A 21,730-nucleotide genomic window follows, 5' to 3' on the forward strand; every position below is an offset into this window, starting at 1 on the left:
CATCAAAGCACCCGACGTTGATATTAAAGGAGCTGACTTTGATGTCGAGGGTCCAAGTGGAAAGATCAAAGGACCAAAATTCAAGATGCCAGGATTATCTGGGCCTAAAATTTCAATGCCTAATGTGGATTTCAATCTGAAAGGCCCCAAAGTTGAAGGTGAGGTGGATGTTCCAAAGATTGAAGGAAAAGTGAAAGTACCGGGAGTCGACATTGAGGGACCAAAAGTTGATATTGAAGGTCCAAAAGGTGGATTTGAAATGCCCAAAATTAAAATGCCAACATTTGACCTTAAAGGTCCAAAGTTGGAGGGTCCAGATGTTGACATAAACCTTCCCAAGGCTGATGTCAATGTCAAAGCACCTGAATTTGATATTAGTGGATCAGAAATCGAAGGCCCTGATGGCAAACTCAAAGGACCCAAATTCAAACTGCCATCAATGTCAGGACCCAGCCTACCAGACTTTGACATTAATTTGAAAGGGCCCAAACTCAAGGGAGATGTTGATGTGTCAGTTCCAAAGATTGAGGGAGACATAAAGGCACCCAAGGTGGACATTGAGGGACCAGATGTTGACATTGAAGGCCACAAAGGAGGACTTAAAATGCCCAAATTCAAAATGCCAGGCTTTGGTATGAAGGGTCCAAAAGTTGAAGGTCCAGATGTTGATGTCAGCCTTCCTAAAGGGGATATTGACATCAAGGCACCCGACGTTGATATTAAAGGAGCTGACATTGATGTCGAGGGTCCGAGTGGAAAGATCAAAGGACCAAAATTCAAGATGCCTGGATTATCTGGGCCTAAAATTTCAATGCCTGATGTGGATTTCAATCTGAAAGGCCCCAAAGTTGAAGGTGAGGTGGATATTCCAAAGATTGAAGGAAAAGTGAAAGCACCGGGAGTTGACATTGAGGGACCAAAAGTTGACATCGAAGGTCCAAAAGGTGGATTTGAAATGCCCAAAATTAAAATGCCAACATTTGGCTTTAAAGGTCCAAAGCTGGAGGGTCCAGATGTTGACATAAACCTTCCCAAAGCTGATGTCAAAGTCAAAGGACCTGAAGTTGATATTAGTGGACCAGAAATCGAAGGCCCTGATGCCAAACTCAAAGGACCCAAATTCCAACTTCCATCATTGTCAGGACCCAGCCTACCAGACGTTGACATTAATTTGAAAGGGCCCAAACTCAAGGGAGATGTTGATGTGTCAGTTCCAAAGATTGAGGGAGACATAAAGGCACCCAAGGTGGACATTGAGGGACCAGATGTTGACATTGAGGGCCACAAAGGAGGACTTAAAATGCTCAAATTCAAAATGCCATCCTTTGGTATGAAGGGTCCAAAAGTTGAAGGTCCAGATGTTGATGTCAGCCTTCCTAAAGGGGATATTGACGTCAAAGCACCCGACATTGACATTAAACGAGCTGACATTGATGTTGAGGGTCCGAGTGGAAAGATCAAAGGACCAAAATTCAAGATGCCAGGAATATCTGGGCCTAAAATATCAAGGCCTGATGTGGATTTCAATCTGACAGGCCCCAAAGTTGAAGGTGAGGTGGATATTCCAAAGATTGAAGGAAAAGTGAAAGCACCGGGAGTCGACATTGAGGGACCAAAGGTTGATATCGAAGGTCCAAAAGGTGGATTTGAAATGCCCAAAATTAAAATGCCAAAATTTGGCCTTAAAGGTCCAAAGGTGGAGGGTCCAGATGTTGACATAAACCTTCCCAAAGCTGATGTCAATGTCAAAGCACCTGAAGTTGATATTAGTGGACCAGAAATCGAAGGCCCTGATGGCAAACTCAAAGGACCGAAATTCAAACTGCCATCACTGTCAGGACCCAGCCTACCAGACTTTGACATTAATTTGAAAGGGCCCAAACTCAAGGGAGATGTTGATGTGTCCGTTCCAAAGATTGAGGGAGACATAAAGGCACCCAAGGTGGACATTGAGGGACCAGATGTTGACATTGAGGGCCACAAAGGAGGGCTTAAAATGCCCAAATTCAAAATGCCAGGTTTTGGTATGAAGGGTCCAAAAGTTGAAGGTCCAGATGTTGATGTCAGCCTTCCTAAAGGGGATATTGACATCAAAGCCCCCGAAGTTGACATTAAAGGAGCTGACATTGATGTCGAGGGTCAGAGTGGAAAGATCAAAGGACCAAAATTCAAGATGCCAGGAATATCTGGGCCTAAACTTTCAATGCCTGATGTGGATTTCAATCTGAAAGGCCCCAAAGTTGAAGGTGACGTGGATGTTCCAAAGATTGAAGGAAAAGTGAAAGCACCTGGAGTTGACATTGAGGGACCAAAAGTTGACATCGAAGGTCCAAAAGGTGGATTTGAAATGCCCAAAATTAAAATGCCAAAATTTGGCCTTAAAGGTCCAAAGGTGGAGGGTGCAGATGTTGACATAAACCTTCCCAAAGCTGATGTCAATGTCAAAGCACCTGAAGTTGATATTAGTGGACCAGAAATCGAAGGCCCTGATGGCAAACTCAAAGGACCCAAGTTCAAACTGCCATCACTGTCAGGACCCAGCCTACCAGACTTTGACATCAATTTGAAAGGGCCCAAACTCAAGGGAGATGTTGATGTGTCCGTTCCAAAGATTGAGGGAGACATAAAGGCACCCAAGGTGGACATTGAGGGACCAGATGTTGACATTGAAGGCCACAAAGGAGGACTTAAAATGCCCAAATTCAAAATGCCAGGCTTTGGTATGAAGGGTCCAAAAGTGGAAGGTCCAGATGTTGATGTCAGCCTTCCTAAAGGTGATATTGACATAAAAGCACCCGACGTTGACATTAAAGGAGCTGACACTGATGTCGAGGGTCCGAGTGGAAAGATCAAAGGACCAAAATTCAAGATGCCAAGTTTATCCGGGCCTAAAATTTCAATGCCTGATGTGGATTTCAATCTGAAAGGCCCCAAAGTTGAAGGTGAGGTGGATATTCCAAAGATTGAAGGAAAAGTGAAAGCACCGGGAGTTGACATTGAGGGACCAAAAGTTGATATCGAAGGTCCAAAAGGTGGATTTGAAATCCCCAAAATTAAAATGCCAACATTTGGCTTTAAAGGTCCAAAGGTCGAAGGTCCAGATGTTGACATAAACCTTCCCAAAGCTGATTTCAATGTCAAAGGACCTGAAGTTGATATTAGTGGACCAGAAATCGAAGGCCCTGATGCGAAACTCAAAGGACCCAAATTCAAACTGCCATCACTGTCAGGACCCAGCCTACCAGACTTTGACATTAATTTGAAAGGGCCCAAACTCAAGGGAGATGTTGATGTGTCCGTTCCAAAGATTGAGGGAGACATAAAGGCACCCAAGGTGGACATCGAGGGACCAGATGTTGACATTGAGGGTCACAAAGGAGGACTTAAAATGCCCAAATTCAAAATGCCAGGCTTTGGTATGAAGGGTCCAAAAGTTGAAGGTCCAGATGTTGATGTCAGCCTTCCTAAAGGGGATATTGACATCAAAGCACCCGACGTTGACATTAAAGGAGCTGACATTGATGTCGAGGGTCCGAGTGGAAAGATCAAAGGACCAAAATTCAAGATGCCAAGTTTATCCGGGCCTAAAATTTCAATGCCTGATGTGGATTTCAATCTGAAAGGTCCCAAAGTTGAAGGTGAGGTGGATATTCCAAAGATTGAAGGAAAAGTGAAAGCACCGGGAGTCGACATTGAGGGACCAAAAGTTGATATCGAAGGTCCAAAAGGTGGATTTGAAATGCCCAAAATTAAAATGCCAACATTTGGTTTTAAAGGTCCAAAATTGGAGGGTCCAGATGTTGACATAAACCTTCCCAAAGCTGATGTCAATGTCAAAGGACCTGAAGTTGATATTAGTGGACCAGAAATCGAAGGCCCTGATGCCAAACTCAAAGGATCCAAGTTCAAACTGCCATCACTGTCAGGACCCAGCCTACCAGACTTTGACATTAATTTGAAAGGGCCCAAACTCAAGGGAGATGTTGATGTGTCAGTTCCAAAGATTGAGGGAGACATAAAGGCACCCAAGGTGGACATTGAGGGACCAGATGTTGACATTGAGGGCCACAAAGGAGGACTTAAAATGCCCAAATTCAAAATGCCATCCTTTGGTATGAAGGGTCCAAAAGTTGAAGGTCCAGATGTTGATGTCAGCCTTCCTAAAGGGGATATTGACATCAAATCACCCGACGTTGACATTAAAGGAGCTGACATTGATGTCGAGGGTCCGAGTGGAAAGATCAAAGGACCAAAATTCAAGATGCCAAGTTTATCCGGGCCTAAAATTTCAATGCCTGATGTGGATTTCAATCTGAAAGGCCCCAAAGTTGAAGGTGAGGTGGATATTCCAAAGATTGAAGGAAAAGTGAAAGCACCGGGAGTCGACATTGAGGGACCAAAAGTTGATATCGAAGGTCCAAAAGGTGGATTTGAAATGCCCAAAATTAAAATGCCAACATTTGGTTTTAAAGGTCCAAAATTGGAGGGTCCAGATGTTGACATAAACCTTCCCAAAGCTGATGTCAATGTCAAAGGACCTGAAGTTGATATTAGTGGACCAGAAATCGAAGGCCCTGATGCCAAACTCAAAGGATCCAAGTTCAAACTGCCATCACTGTCAGGACCCAGCCTACCAGACTTTGACATTAATTTGAAAGGGCCCAAACTCAAGGGAGATGTTGATGTGTCAGTTCCAAAGATTGAGGGAGACATAAAGGCACCCAAGGTGGACATTGAGGGACCAGATGTTGACATTGAGGGCCACAAAGGAGGACTTAAAATGCCCAAATTCAAAATGCCATCCTTTGGTATGAAGGGTCCAAAAGTTGAAGGTCCAGATGTTGATGTCAGCCTTCCTAAAGGGGATATTGACATCAAAGCCCCGGAAGTTGACATTAAAGGGGCTGACTTTGATGTCGAGGGTCCGAGTGGAAAGATCAAAGGACCAAAATTCAAGATGCCAAGTTTATCCGGGCCTAAAATTTCAATGCCTGATGTGGATTTCAATCTGAAAGGCCCCAAAGTTGAAGGTGAGGTGGATATTCCAAAGATTGAAGGAAAAGTTAAAGCACCGGGAGTCGACATTGAGGGACCAAAAGTTGATATCGAAGGTCCAAAAGGTGGATTTGAAATGCCCAAAATTAAAATGCCAACATTTGGCTTTAAAGGTCCAAAGGTGGAAGGTCCAGATGTTGACATAAACCTTCCCAAAGCTGATTTCAATGTCAAAGGACCTGAAGTTGATATTAGTGGACCAGAAATCGAAGGCCCTGATGGCAAACTCAAAGGACCCAAGTTCAAACTGCCATCACTGTCAGGACCCAGCCTACCAGACTTTGACATTAATTTGAAAGGGCCCAAACTCAAGGGAGATGTTGATGTGTCAGTTCCAAAGATTGAGGGAGACATAAAGGCACCCAAGGTGGACATCGAGGGACCAGATGTTGACATTGAGGGCCACAAAGGAGGACTTAAAATGCCCAAATTCAAAATGCCATCCTTTGGTATGAAGGGTCCAAAAGTTGAAGGTCCAGATGTTGATGTCAGCCTTCCTAAAGGGGATATTGACATCAAAGCCCCGGAAGTTGACATTAAAGGGGCTGACTTTGATGTCGAGGGTCCGAGTGGAAAGATCAAAGGACCAAAATTCAAGATGCCAAGTTTATCCGGGCCTAAAATTTCAATGCCTGATGTTGATTTCAATCTGAAAGGCCCCAAAGTTGAAGGTGAGGTGGATATTCCAAAGATTGAAGGAAAAGTGAAAGCACCGGGAGTCGACATTGAGGGACCAAAAGTTGATATCGAAGGTCCGAAAGGTGGATTTGAAATGCCCAAAATTAAAATGCCAACATTTGGCTTTAAAGGTCCAAAGGTGGAGGGTCCAGATGTTGACATAAACCTTCCCAAAGCTGATTTCAATGTCAAAGGACCTGAAGTTGATATTAGTGGACCAGAAATCGAAGGCCCTGATGGCAAACTCAAAGGACCCAAGTTCAAACTGCCATCACTGTCAGGACCCAGCCTACCAGACTTTGACATTAATTTGAAAGGGCCCAAACTCAAGGGAGATGTTGATGTGTCCGTTCCAAAGATTGAGGGAGACATAAAGGCACCCAAGGTGGACATTGAGGGACCAGATGTTGACATTGAGGGTCACAAAGGAGGACTTAAAATGCCCAAATTCAAAATGCCATCCTTTGGTATGAAGGGTCCAAAAGTGGAAGGTCCAGATGTTGATGTCAGCCTTCCTAAAGGGGATATTGACATCAAATCACCCGACGTTGACATTAAAGGAGCTGACATTGATGTCGAGGGTCCGAGTGGAAAGATCAAAGGACCAAAATTCAAGATGCCAAGTTTATCCGGGCCTAAAATTTCAATGCCTGATGTGGATTTCAATCTGAAAGGTCCCAAAGTTGAAGGTGAGGTGGATATTCCAAAGATTGAAGGAAAAGTGAAAGCACCTGGAGTTGACATTGAGGGACCAAAAGTTGATATCGAAGGTCCAAAAGGTGGATTTGAAATGCCCAAAATTAAAATGCCAACATTTGGCTTTAAAGGTCCAAAGTTGGAAGGTCCAGATGTTGACATAAATCTTCCCAAAGCTGATTTCAATGTCAAAGGACCTGAAGTTGATATTAGTGGACCAGAAATCGAAGGCCCTGATGGCAAACTCAAAGGACCCAAGTTCAAACTGCCATCACTGTCAGGACCCAGCCTACCAGACTTTGACATTAATTTGAAAGGGCCCAAACTCAAGGGAGATGTTGATGTGTCAGTTCCAAAGATTGAGGGAGACATAAAGGCACCCAAGGTGGACATTGAGGGACCAGATGTTGACATTGAGGGCCACAAAGGAGGACTTAAAATGCCCAAATTCAAAATGCCATCCTTTGGTATGAAGGGTCCAAAAGTTGAAGGTCCAGATGTTGATGTCAGCCTTCCTAAAGGGGATATTGACATCAAAGTCCCGGAAGTTGATATAAAAGGGGCTGACTTTGATGTCGAGGGTCCGAGTGGAAAGATCAAAGGACCAAAATTCAAGATGCCAAGTTTATCCGGGCCTAAAATTTCAATGCCTGATGTGGATTTCAATCTGAAAGGCCCCAAAGTTGAAGGTGAGGTGGATATTCCAAAGATTGAAGGAAAAGTGAAAACACCGGGAGTCGACATTGAGGGACCAAAAGTTGATATCGAAGGTCCAAAAGGTGGATTTGAAATGCCCAAAATTAAAATGCCAACATTTGGCTTTAAAGGTCCAAAGGTGGAAGGTCCAGATGTTGACATAAACCTTCCCAAAGCTGATTTCAATGTCAAAGGACCTGAAGTTGATATTAGTGGACCAGAAATCGAAGGCCCTGATGGCAAACTCAAAGGACCCAAGTTCAAACTGCCATCACTGTCAGGACCCAGCCTACCAGACTTTGACATTAATTTGAAAGGGCCCAAACTCAAGGGAGATGTTGATGTGTCCGTTCCAAAGATTGAGGGAGACATAAAGGCACCCAAGGTGGACATTGAGGGACCAGATGTTGACATTGAGGGCCACAAAGGAGGACTTAAAATGCCCAAATTCAAAATGCCATCCTTTGGTATGAAGGGTCCAAAAGTTGAAGGTCCAGATGTTGATGTCAGCCTTCCTAAAGGGAATATTGACATCAAATCACCCGACGTTGACATTAAAGGAGCTGACATTGATGTCGAGGGTCCGAGTGGAAAGATCAAAGGACCAAAATTCAAGATGCCAAGTTTATCCGGGCCTAAAATTTCAATGCCTGATGTGGATTTCAATCTGAAAGGCCCCAAAGTTGAAGGTGAGGTGGATATTCCAAAGATTGAAGGAAAAGTGAAAGCACCGGGAGTTGACATTGAGGGACCAAAAGTTGATATCGAAGGTCCAAAAGGTGGATTTGAAATGCCCAAAATTAAAATGCCAACATTTGGCTTTAAAGGTCCAAAGGTGGAAGGTCCAGATGTTGACATAAACCTTCCCAAAGCTGATTTCAATGTCAAAGGACCTGAAGTTGATATTAGTGGACCAGAAATCGAAGGCCCTGATGGCAAACTCAAAGGACCCAAGTTCAAACTGCCATCACTGTCAGGACCCAGCCTACCAGACTTTGACATTAATTTGAAAGGGCCCAAACTCAAGGGAGATGTTGATGTGTCCGTTCCAAAGATTGAGGGAGACATAAAGGCACCCAAGGTGGACATTGAGGGACCAGATGTTGACATTGAGGGCCACAAAGGAGGACTTAAAATGCCCAAATTCAAAATGCCATCCTTTGGTATGAAGGGTCCAAAAGTTGAAGGTCCAGATGTTGATGTCAGCCTTCCTAAAGGGGATATTGACATCAAATCACCCGACGTTGACATTAAAGGATCTGACATTGATGTCGAGGGTCCGAGTGGAAAGATCAAAGGACCAAAATTCAAGATGCCAAGTTTATCCGGGCCTAAAATTTCAATGCCTGATGTGGATTTCAATCTGAAAGGCCCCAAAGTTGAAGGTGAGGTGGATATTCCAAAGATTGAAGGAAAAGTGAAAGCACCGGGAGTTGAAATTGAGGGACCAAAAGTTGATATCGAAGGTCCAAAAGGTGGATTTGAAATGCCCAAAATTAAAATGCCAACATTTGGCTTTAAAGGTCCAAAGGTGGAAGGTCCAGATGTTGACATAAACCTTCCCAAAGCTGATTTCAATGTCAAAGGACCTGAAGTTGATATTAGTGGACCAGAAATCGAAGGCCCTGATGGCAAACTCAAAGGACCCAAATTCAAACTGCCATCACTGTCAGGACCCAGCCTACCAGACTTTGACATTAATTTGAAAGGGCCCAAACTCAAGGGAGATGTTGATGTGTCAGTTCCAAAGATTGAGGGAGACATAAAGGCACCCAAGGTGGACATTGAGGGACCAGATGTTGACATTGAGGGCCACAAAGGAGGACTTAAAATGCCCAAATTCAAAATGCCAGGCTTTGGTATGAAGGGTCCAAAAGTTGAAGGTCCAGATGTTGATGTCAGCCTTCCTAAAGGGGATATTGACATCAAAGCACCCGACGTTGACATTAAAGGAGCAGACATTGATGTCGAGGGTCCGAGTGGAAAGATCAAAGGACCAAAATTCAAGATGCCAAGTTTATCCGGGCCTAAAATTTCAATGCCTGATGTGGATTTCAATCTGAAAGGCCCCAAAGTTGAAGGTGAGGTGGATATTCCAAAGATTGAAGGAAAAGTGAAGGCACCGGGAGTTGACATTGAGGGACCAAAAGTTGATATCGAAGGTCCAAAAGGTGGATTTGAAATGCCCAAAATTAAAATGCCAACATTTGGCTTTAAAGGTCCAAAGGTGGAAGGTCCAGATGTTGACATAAACCTTCCCAAAGCTGATTTCAATGTCAAAGGACCTGAAGTTGATATTAGTGGACCAGAAATCGAAGGCCCTGATGGCAAACTCAAAGGACCCAAGTTCAAACTGCCATCACTGTCAGGACCCAGCCTACCAGACTTTGACATTAATTTGAAAGGGCCCAAACTCAAGGGAGATGTTGATGTGTCCGTTCCAAAGATTGAGGGAGACATAAAGGCACCCAAGGTGGACATCGAGGGACCAGATGTTGACATTGAGGGCCACAAAGGAGGACTTAAAATGCCCAAATTCAAAATGCCAGGCTTTGGTATGAAGGGTCCAAAAGTTGAAGGTCCAGATGTTGATGTCAGCCTTCCTAAAGGGGATATTGATATCAAAGCACCCGACGTTGACATTAAAGGAGCTGACATTGATGTTGAGGGCCCGAGTGGAAAGATCAAAGGACCAAAATTCAAGATGCCAAGTTTATCCGGGCCTAAAATTTCAATGCCTGATGTGGATTTCAATCTGAAAGGCCCCAAAGTTGAAGGTGAGGTGGATATTCCAAAGATTGAAGGAAAAGTGAAAGCACCGGGAGTCGACATTGAGGGACCAAAAGTTGACATCGAAGGTCCAAAAGGTGGATTTGAAATGCCCAAAATTAAAATGCCAACATTTGGCTTTAAAGGTCCAAAGGTGGAGGGTCCAGATGTTGACATAAACCTTCCCAAAGCTGATTTCAATGTCAAAGGACCTGAAGTTGATATTAGTGGACCAGAAATCGAAGGCCCTGATGCCAAACTCAAAGGACCCAAGTTCAAACTGCCATCACTGTCAGGACCCAGCCTACCAGACTTTGACATTAATTTGAAAGGGCCCAAACTCAAGGGAGATGTTGATGTGTCAGCTCCAAAGATTGAAGGCGATATTAAAATCCCTGAAGTAGATGTCCACGGTCCCAAGATGGACATTGGCTCTCCACAGGGAAAATTTTCAGGGCCCAAGGTAAAGTTTCCAACAATAAGTGGCCCCAAAATGTCCCTGCCAGATGTTGACATCAATTTAAAGGGACCAAAGTTGAAAGGAGATATGAAGGGGGATTTTCAACTATCAAAACCTGAAATTGAGGGACCAGATGCTTCAATTGATATTCCAGAAACTGGTTCAAAGAAAATGAAATTCAAAATGCCAAGGTTTGGTTTCAAGGGTCCAAAGCTAAATGCACCAGACAGTGAGGTGAAATTGCCTCAAGGTGACATCAACCTCAAAGGAAAAACTGGCAGCCTTGAGGGTGTGGACCTTGATTTGGAACTGTCTACACCAAAAGCCAAAGGATCTAAATTCAAAATGCCAAAATTTGGATTTAAAAGCCCAAAGGTTGAGATTCCAGATGCTGATATAAATGTCTCAACACCTAAGACTGAAATAGAGACACCGGAAGTGAAAATAGAAGCACCTGATATTGATGTTGAGGGTCCAAGTGGGAAGATCAAAGGACCAAAATTCAAGATGCCAAATATCTCAGGACCAAAGATGTCCATGCCAGACGTAGATTTCAAACTAAAAGGTCCTAAATTTGAAGGTGATGTTAATATACCAAAGGCTGAAGGAAAAATAAAGGTACCTGAGGTGGATATAAAAGGCTCAGAGATTGACTTGGAAGGCCCAAAAGGTGGACTGGATATGCCCAAAATTAAAATGCCAACATTTGGCTTTAAAGGTCCAAAGCTGGAGGGTCCAGATGTTGACATAAACCTTCCCAAAGCTGATGTCAATGTCAAAGGACCTGAATTTGATATTAGTGGACCAGAAATCGAAGGCCCTGATGCCAAACTCAAAGGACCCAAATTCAAACTGCCATCACTGTCAGGACCCAGCCTACCAGACTTTGACATTAATTTGAAAGGGCCCAAACTCAAGGGAGATGTTGATGTGTCTGCTCCAAAGATTGAGGGAGACATAAAGGCACCCAAGGTGGACATTGAGGGACCAGATGTTGACATTGAGGGCCACAAAGGAGGGCTTAAAATGCCCAAATTCAAAATGCCAGGCTTTGGTATGAAGGGTCCAAAAGTTGAAGGTCCAGATGTTGATGTCAGCCTTCCTAAAGGGGATATTGACATTAAAGCCCCGGAAGTTGACATCAAAGGAGTGGACATTGATGTCGAGTGTCCGAGTGGAAAGATCAAAGGACCAAAATTCAAGATGCCAAGTTTATCCGGGCCTAAAATTTCAATGCCTGATGTGGATTTCAACTTGAAAAGTCCTAAACTTGAAGGTGACATCAAAATTCCAAAAATGCAAGGAGAAATAAAAGCACCGGAAGTTGATATCGAAGGTCCAGAGTTTGATGTTAAGGGCCCCAAAGGTGGATTTGAAATGCCCAAAATTAAAATTCCAACATTTGGTTTCAAGGGTTCAAAGGTTGAGGGTCCAGATGTTGACATAAATCTTCCCAAAGCTGATTTCAATGTCAAAGGACCTGAAGTTGATATTAGTGGACCAGAAATCGAAGGCCCTGATGGCAAACTCAAAGGACCCAAATTCAAACTGCCATCACTGTCAGGACCCAGCCTACCAGACTTTGACATTAATTTGAAAGGGCCCAAACTCAAGGGAGATGTTGATGTGTCCGTTCCAAAGATTGAGGGAGACATAAAGGCACCCAAGGTGGACATTGAGGGACCAGATGTTGACATTGAGGGCCACAAAGGAGGACTTAAAATGCCCAAATTCAAAATGCCAGGCTTTGGTATGAAGGGTCCAAAAGTTGAAGGTCCAGATGTTGATGTCAGCCTTCCTAAAGGAGATATTGACATCAAAGCACCCGACGTTGACATTAAAGGAGCAGACATTGATGTCGAGGGTCCAAGTGGAAAGATCAAAGGACCAAAATTCAAGATGCCAGGTATATCCGGGCGCAAAATCTCAATGCCTGATGTGGATTTCAATCTGAAAGGTCCCAAAGTGGAAGGTGATTTAGATGTTCCAAAGATTGAAGGAAAGTTCAAAACACCTGAAGTTGACATCAAAGGTCCCCAGGTTGATATTGAAGGTCCAAAAGGTGGATTTGAAATGCCACATATTAAAATGCCATCTTTTGGCTTTAAAGGTCCAAAGGTGGAGGGCCCAAATGTTGACATAAACCTTCCCAAAGCTGATTTCAATGTCAAAGGACCTGAAGTTGATATTAGTGGACTAGAAGTTGAAGGGCCTGATGGAAAACTGAAAGGGCCCAAATTCAAACTGCCATCACTGTCAGGACCCAACCTACCAGACTTTGACATTAATTTGAAAGGTCCCAAACTCAAGGGAGATGTTGATGTGTCAGTTCCAAAGATTGAGGGAGACATAAAGGCACCCAAGGTGGACATCGAGGGACCAGATATTGACATTGAGGGCCACAAAGGAGGGCTTAAAATGCCCAAATTCAAAATGCCAGGCTTTGGTATGAAGGGTCCAAAAGTTGAAGGTCCAGATGTTGATGTCAGCCTTCCTAAAGGGGATATTGATATCAAAGCACCCGACGTTGACATTAAAGGAGCAGACATTGATATCGAGGGTCCGAGTGGAAAGATCAAAGGACCAAAATTCAAGATGCCAAGTTTATCCGGGCCTAAAATTTCAATGCCTGATGTGGATTTCAATCTGAAAGGCCCCAAAGTTGAAGGTGAAGTGGATATTCCAAAGATTGAAGGAAAAATGAAAGCACCGGGAGTTGACATTGAGGGACCAAAAGTTGACATCGAAGGTCCAAAAGGTGGATTTGAAATGCCCAAAATTAAAATGCCAACATTTGGCTTTAAAGGTCCAAAGGTGGAGGGTCCAGATGTTGACATAAACCTTCCCAAAGCTGATGTCAATGTCAAAGGACCTCAATTTGATATTAGTGGACCAGAAATCGAAGGCCCTGATGCCAAACTCAAAGGATCCAAGTTCAAACTGCCATCACTGTCAGGACCCAGCCTACCAGACTTTGACATTAATTTGAAAGGGCCCAAACTCAAGGGAGATGTTGATGTGTCCGTTCCAAAGATTGAGGGAGACATAAAGGCACCCAAGGTGGACATTGAGGGACCAGATGTTGACATTGAGGGCCACAAAGGAGGGCTTAAAATGCCCAAATTCAAAATGCCAGGCTTTGGTATGAAGGGTCCAAAAGTTGAAGGTCCAGATGTTGATGTCAGCCTTCCTAAAGGGGATATTGACATCAAAGCCCCGGAACTTGACATTAAAGGAGTGGACATTGATGCCGAGGGTCCGAGTGGAAAGATCAAAGGACCAAAATTCAAGATGCCAAGTTTATCCGGGCCTAAAATTTCAATGCCTGATGTGGATTTCAATCTGAAAGGCCCCAAAGTTGAAGGTGAAGTGGATATTCCAAAGATTGAAGGAAAAATGAAAGCACCGGGAGTTGACATTGAGGGACCAAAAGTTGACATCGAAGGTCCAAAAGGTGGATTTGAAATGCCCAAAATTAAAATGCCAACATTTGGCTTTAAAGGTCCAAAGGTGGAGGGTCCAGATGTTGACATAAACCTTCCCAAAGCTGATGTCAATGTCAAAGGACCTCAATTTGATATTAGTGGACCAGAAATCGAAGGCCCTGATGCCAAACTCAAAGGATCCAAGTTCAAACTGCCATCACTGTCAGGACCCAGCCTACCAGACTTTGACATTAATTTGAAAGGGCCCAAACTCAAGGGAGATGTTGATGTGTCCGTTCCAAAGATTGAGGGAGACATAAAGGCACCCAAGGTGGACATTGAGGGACCAGATGTTGACATTGAGGGCCACAAAGGAGGGCTTAAAATGCCCAAATTCAAAATGCCAGGCTTTGGTATGAAGGGTCCAAAAGTTGAAGGTCCAGATGTTGATGTCAGCCTTCCTAAAGGGGATATTGACATCAAAGCCCCGGAACTTGACATTAAAGGAGTGGACATTGATGCCGAGGGTCCGAGTGGAAAGATCAAAGGACCAAAATTCAAGATGCCAAGTTTATCCGGGCCTAAAATTTCAATGCCTGATGTGGATTTCAATCTGAAAGGCCCCAAAGTTGAAGGTGAGGTGGATATTCCAAAGATTGAAGGAAAAGTGAATGCACCGGGAGTCGACTTTGAGGGACCAAAAGTTGACATCGAAGGTCCAAAAGGTGGATTTGAAATGCCCAAAATTAAAATGCCAACATTTGGCTTTAAAGGTCCAAAGGTGGAGGGTCCAGATGTTGACATAAACCTTCCCAAAGCTGATTTCAATGTCAAAGGACCTGAAGTTGATATTAGTGGACCAGAAATTGAAGGCCCTGATGGCAAACTCAAAGGACCCAAATTCAAACTGCCATCACTGTCAGGACCCAGCCTACCAGACTTTGACATTAATTTGAAAGGGCCCAAACTCAAGGGAGATGTTGATGTGTCCGTTCCAAAGATTGAGGGAGACATAAAGGCACCCAAGGTGGACATTGAGGGACCAGATGTTGACATTGAGGGCCACAAAGGAGGACTTAAAATGCCCAAATTCAAAATGCCAGGCTTTGGTATGAAGGGTCCAAAAGTTGAAGGTCCAGATGTTGATGTCAGCCTTCCTAAAGGGAATATTGATATAAAAGCCCCGGAAGTTGACATTAAAGGAGTGGACATTGATGTCGAGGGTCAGAGTGGAAAGATTAAAGGACCAAAATTCAAGATGCCAAGTTTATCCGGGCCTAAAATTTCAATGCCGGATATGGATTTCAATCTGAAAGGCCCCAAAGTTGAAGGTGAGGTGGATATTCCAAAGATTGAAGGAAAAGTGAAAACACCGGGAGTCGACATTGAGGGACCAAAAGTTGATATCGAAGGTCCAAAAGGTGGATTTGAAATGCCCAAAATTAAAATGCCAACATTTGGCTTTAAAGGTCCAAAGGTGGAAGGTCCAGATGTTGACATAAACCTTCCCAAAGCTGATTTCAATGTCAAAGGACCTGAAGTTGATATTAGTGGACCAGAAATCGAAGGCCCTGATGGCAAACTCAAAGGACCCAAGTTCAAACTGCCATCACTGTCAGGACCCAGCCTACCAGACTTTGACATTAATTTGAAAGGGCCCAAACTCAAGGGAGATGTTGATGTGTCCGTTCCAAAGATTGAGGGAGATATAAAGGGACCCAAGGTGGACATTGAGGGACCAGATGTTGACATTGAGGGCCACAAAGGAGGACTTAAAATGCCCAAATTCAAAATGCCAGGCTTTGGTATGAAGGGTCCAAAAGTTGAAGGTCCAGATGTTGATGTCAGCCTTCCTAAAGGGGATATTGACATCAAAGCCCCGGAACTTGACATTAAAGGAGCGGATTTCGATATCGAGGGTCCGAGTGGAAAGATCAAAGGACCAAAATTCAAGATGCCAGGTATATCCGGGCCCAAAACCTCCATGCCGGATGTGGATTTCAATCTGAAAGGCCCTAAAGTTGAAGGTGAGGTGGATGTTCCAAAGATTGAAGGAAGAGTGAAAGCACCAGGAGTTGATATTAGTGGACCAGAAGTTGAAGGTCCTGATGTAAAACTGAAAGGGCCCAAGTTCAACCTTCCATCACTGTCAGGACCCAGTCTACCAGACTTCGACATTAATTTGAAAGGCCCCAAAGTTAAGGGAGATGTCTCAGCTCCAAAGTTTGAGGGAGACATCAAAGGCCCCAAGATGGATATCAAAGGTCCAGAGATTGACATTCAAGGACCCAAAAGTGCACTTAATATGCCCAGTATTAAAATGCCATCTTTTGGTTTGAAAGGTCCAAAAGTTGAGGATCCAGATGCTGACATATACCTTCCCAAGGCCGATATCAATGTAAAAACTGCTAACATCTCTAATGATGATGAAAAGACTGCTGTTACCTTTCCTAAGTTTAAAGGTCCTAAGTTTGCAATGAAAACCCCAGTTCTCGAAGAGTCTAAATCCAATATCAAGATGCCCAGTACAGCACCAAAAAGTCTCAAAACAGAAGTTAGTTTCCCAGACACTGACGCAAGTGTTGATGCCGCTGATATTGACATCAATGTAAAGGGGAAAAAAGGAAAATTTAAACTTCCAAAAGTTAAAGGAAAGGCAAAGAAACCTGATGTTGACATAGAAACACCAGCGACAGAAATCAATGCAGACATAACAAACAGTTATGCTAAAGGAACAAAAACAAAGAAATCTCGGTTTGGAAAGCTTCATTTTCCTGATGTAGAATTAGATATAAAATCACCAAAACTAAAAGGAGAAGGATCTTTATCTGCCATTGATGGCTCTGGCAGTCATAGTGCAAATGTTAACTTGGAAGGGTCAAACATGAAAGTAAAATCTTCTAATATTAAAATGCAAAGCGGGACTGATTCAGAAATAAACGCAAGTGCTTCAGGAGGAAGTGCAAGTGGTGGCCTTCAGTACCCAGAGGGTAAAGTCACATTTACCAAAATCACAATGCCAAAGTTTGGCATTGTGTTGCCACAGGTGGAAACCAAAGAAAGTGGAGGAAATATTGAATCAGAACCTGCAGCTAGTGTAGACATCAAGACAGAATCTCCATCTATTAGTTGCCAAGTCAGTTCTCAAAATATTGAGGTTCCCAGTCCAGAGCTGAGACAGGAAGGCAAAGTTAAGGTAAAGATGCCAAAACTTTTTGGCAAATCAAAAGCGAAGGGCAGTAGTGTAGGTGACCTTCACGGATCAGAGGCAGAATTAAGTAGCAGTGGAAAAGCAGGTAAGACCTCTAAAGAGCTAAGTGTACATTCTGGGGAAATGATGGGTGGAAAAATAGAATTAGAGGGTGATCCTGGACTGGGTTTGTCAACTAAAGGCAAATCGGCCTCACTTGATCTTTTTAAGAAATCAAGACATCGATCTTCCTCTTTCAGTGATGAGGGGGGAGTTAGTTCTCCTTCAGCTCAATTAGAGGCTGAAGGTGGTGACATTTCTTTAGATCTCGGAAGCAAGGTCAAGGGAAAGAAAGGCAAGCTTAAGTTTGGTACTTTTGGAGGTTTTGGTTCAAAGTCAAAGGGCTCATATGAAGTGACACTGGGAGATGACAGTGAAGCACGAATGGAGGGGAGTGCAGGTGTTTCGCTACCTGCTAAAAAATCAAGATTGTCTTCATCCTCTAGCAGTGATAGTGGTTCAAGAGGTGGTTTCAGGTTCCCCAAAGTTGAGCTATCAGTTTCACCCACAAAGTGATAAAGAGACAAATTAAAACCTCAATTACAACCAAATGTATTCTCCTAATATTGAAAATTGCTCTTTGTTTCTTTAAAACCTAAGGAGACATGCACAATCATCTCAGTGTGGTTAATTATGAATATCTTTTAGTAATCAAACAGAAGTGCATGAGATTGTTTAAAATCCCTTCAAACTGTAAATAAGATTAATTTGTAATAATAAATATTGTTTTTTGTATATAGTCCAGATTTAATAAATATATGCCATCTCACACCAATAGTTTGTTACAGGGTTTTCTCACTGTGTTCTTTTTCATTCTATTAAATAAATGTTAATGAATGGTTGTGGTATATTTGTGTCCAGGGGTCTATTGCACAGAACCTATATGTTTGTTTTTTTTAAAGATTAAAATGTTGTTTATTCACTCAAATACAGTTACCTTTTTAAGTAGGGAGTGATTTTATTTTCAAACTTTAATAATATATAATCAGTAAGTAAAGATGCCTTTTTATAACACATTGTAAAGAGTGATAATGTATATACCAATACTGCAACTGTTTTTACATTTTCAAGTGCTGTCAGTAGTGTTCTGTTCATTTTAAACAAAATGTATTTGCTTAAATTTGCCGTTTAACACAAATATTCATTTGGTTCAGTTATTTTAAACAGGATCTCTTTCCTAATCATGTGTTATTGTCACTCATTAATGGTCTGTTTAATGATTTTATTTCATTCTGTCACTCTCTCTCTTTGTATACACACCATATGCTTGCATTAAGTGTCACAAATAGGACCCCCTTGATGTTAATTTGTTTGCATACAAATTCTTTGTTGATAGACAAAGAAATAGTATTGACTAGATGCAAGAGAGATCATTATTTGGGTCTATTTTTTTGTGTGCAATCTACCAAATAAACTAAATAAAAAAACTTTTTGAATTCAAAGTGTTTTTAAAAGAAAATCAGTATATGTTGCTATTTAGGGTAACACAACCATTCACACGTATGGGCAATTTAGAATCATCAATTAACCTAACCCTGCTAACGGCATGTCTTTGGACTATGGGAGGAAGTCGGAGTACTTGGAGTGAACCCACACAAACATGGGGAGAACATGCAAACTCCACACAGAAAGACACACACAGAAAATATATTTCTAATAGTGTTTGTTTAATCATTATCATAAAAAAAGTCACAATAAGGGAGAATAAAATATAATGAAACAGAGAGTAGTTTTTACAGATATGTAATATCTTAACTTGCTTATATACTTCATTGGAAAAGCTAACAACTGAAATTCTTATCTTCGTAGGGCTCTGTATCTTTTTGTTACTCACCCAGCGTTCACAGGTCTGACAGATCACCAGTTTTGTTGGGGTATTAAAGCAGTTCTGCTATTTAAAAAAGGAGATGTCAACTTTTACTCAGTCACATAATTATTATTACAAAATCCTGCTCCTCACATACAAGGTCTTGAATAATTAAGCCCCATCTTATCTGAATGACCTTATAGTACTGTATCACCCCATTAGAGCACTTCGCTCTCGCACTGTTGTTCCTAGAGTATTTAAAAGAAGAATGGGAGGCAGAGCCTTCAGTTTTCAGGCATCACTTCTATGGAACAAGTTTCCAGTTTGGATTTGGGAGACAGACACTATCTCTACTAGATTAGGCTTAAAACTTTCCTTTTTGCTAAAGCATATAGTTAGGGCTGGATAATAATTACACACAAATACACATAATTAAAAAAACACCTATGTCACTGATAAGTTGCTGAAGTGGAAGCTTAGTTTCATTATTTTGTTAACAGTAGTTTTTTGTTTTTTAAATAATGGAGGGTTTTGCACCAAATGCCTCCTGTCACATTTAGTTTATATTGGCTTTTGCCAACTGTTAATTTAAATTGCATTGTGTCGACCAGCTGAGGGAGAGTCAACAGATTAGCACATATATATACTATATATATAATGTTCTTCCTCTACCCCCCCCATTTTTGCACATGTCGAGGAGCGTGTCAGGTTACATTTCACTGTGTGTTATACTTGTATAACTATGCATGTGACAAAGACTTTTATTCGTTTTATATCCGTTATATATAAATTCAAATATTTCAAACTTTTTTTTATTTTTATTTTAATTAAAATTTTAAATATGACCCGTAAAAAAATAATATCTTTAGTAAAAATGATGAGCTTTTCAAAAAATTTATGTAAAAACAAAACACAACAAATTTATACCTGACTCCAGAGTTCTTAATTCAAATTCAGAAGGTCTGTAATGTGTCTTCAATTTTTATTATTAGTTTGGAGTTATTCTCAAAATGAAGCTTACCAAAGTACACACATTTACTCTTCAACAAAACCAAAGGCCTTTTGCATTAATGAAAAAAGTAAATAATTGCAGACCTGTGTCACTGCTTGTGATACTATGGATTGTACAGAAAGAAGAAATATATAATAAAATAAAATAAAACTGTTTTACTTAAAAGCTCCTTACCTGCCTCAACTATGTTTCATAAAACACCAAAAACAAACAAACAAGCAAAAAATACTGAGGTTTTACTTTTAGGGGTCTCTTTCCCTATTTTCCTTTAAAAAAAAACTTCCCCCCCCCCAAAAAAAACAAAAAAGCAAAAAGCAAAAAACAAAAAACAAAAACAATTATACTAACTTATGCAGCACACCTTAACAAAGCAAACACAGCTACAACACTGTAACATGTGTTGACGCTGGTAGTGATCTATTATGCTAACATGTATTATCATCTGGAAGTAGCATTTGTTCAAAGAGTTCAAATCCCAATGCCATATTTATCATCTTGCCAGGTCTCTCTTGGAAATGAGATTTTTAATCTCAATGAGATTTTTTACCTGGATAAATAAAGGATTAATAATCATCTAGCAACAAAAATGGAATTATATACAGTTTTATTAATAATGAATAATGAAAAAATATGACTAATGAAGAATTTTTTCCATCTTTATATTTAACACTTTAAAATAGCTCAACACTGTACTGAAACACTGCAAGTGAACTTGTGGGGTAAAACCAAGTATCTATTTCACTACTGATGTACTTTACCCCATGTTTCTGGGTTTGTAGCCTCTATAATTACCCACATCCTCACCCAGTAAGACTTACTTACTTTTAACCTTGTGGTTTATATCTTATGGAGACCAGTCTTACATTTTGGCTAATATTAAATCATTAACCTCTATGATATTGAGTATGGCCATATAAAACTAAAATGTGATTACACCCCCCAGTGGTTGAGTTAAAATACAACATCACTGATACTGATTATTCTTCAAAACACTTTTGACTTGCGCTTTTGTAATGAAATCACGAGGACTTGCGTTATTGCAAGATGTTTTAAACTTTTTTTTTTTTTATATCTGACTATTTTATTTAATGAGATTAGAAATACAATATTTATAAATATATACTATAAATACTTAAAATTTACTGGTAATTCACAAAAATACCATGTTTAATGGTTTTATATAATAATTGTAATATGTTACAGTTAAAATTCTATGACACATTAAATTTCATCAACACAAACGTAACAGACGCCTCTTATTGAAAAGGGCTTTGTGAAAGCTTTGCTTTAAACACAGGATGGGACCTGGTTGCTTGAATGCAGTTGTTATTGTCGTACAGAGGAAGGAAATTATCAGGAGTTTCCTTCAAAAGAGGAAAGTGCCCCTTTCCTTTCTGGAGAAGCAAACAATTCTGTAGTGAAAGAGTTTGAGCAGTCATGAGGATCATCCCTGTTGGCCATTCATTTTAAGAGATCATTCCACCATTTGAATGCTGAGGAATATACTTCAAATTAGTTTCTCAGGTAAGAAGAGCGATTACTAAATAAAACGATTCGGGCTGTTTTGTAGATATTTGCTGTAATTTAACTCACACTGTCCCTTTTGCCAGATGATTGTTTTGCCAAACAATATAAACTGAAAGCATAAACTAGTTTAGATGCAAGAAGATCCAATCATAAACAAGATGTATATTGAAAATATATGTTTTATGAAGTTAAATATATTTGTGATGAACATATGGAAAGTTAAAATATGTGAAGTGAATGTTGAAGAAATGAAATTATTCACAGACTGCCTATTGAAAGACCTTTGTCTTTCCTTTGCCAGACAGAACTAAATACTGTGTTCAATCCTGTCCAATAATTTCCTAAATAGTATGCC

At 41.2% G+C, this 21,730-nt stretch overlaps 1 protein-coding gene across 1 annotated transcript in view; it reads left to right on the plus strand.

Annotated features, from left to right (window-relative positions):
- Positions 1 to 20,186, plus strand: part of ahnak (AHNAK nucleoprotein) — a 35,685-nt gene extending 15,499 nt beyond the window's left edge. Inside the window, 1 exon segment of the mRNA XM_085135502.1 lies at positions 363 to 20,186. Coding sequence (XP_084991628.1) covers positions 363 to 17,545 — 17,183 coding nt within the window. The 3' untranslated portion in view covers positions 17,546 to 20,186.
- The last annotated feature ends 1,544 nt before the right edge of the window (positions 20,187 to 21,730 follow it).

Source organism: Neolamprologus multifasciatus, chromosome 2, assembly GCF_963576455.1.
Source record: "Neolamprologus multifasciatus chromosome 2, fNeoMul1.2, whole genome shotgun sequence".
Lineage (NCBI taxonomy): Eukaryota > Metazoa > Chordata > Actinopteri > Cichliformes > Cichlidae > Neolamprologus > Neolamprologus multifasciatus.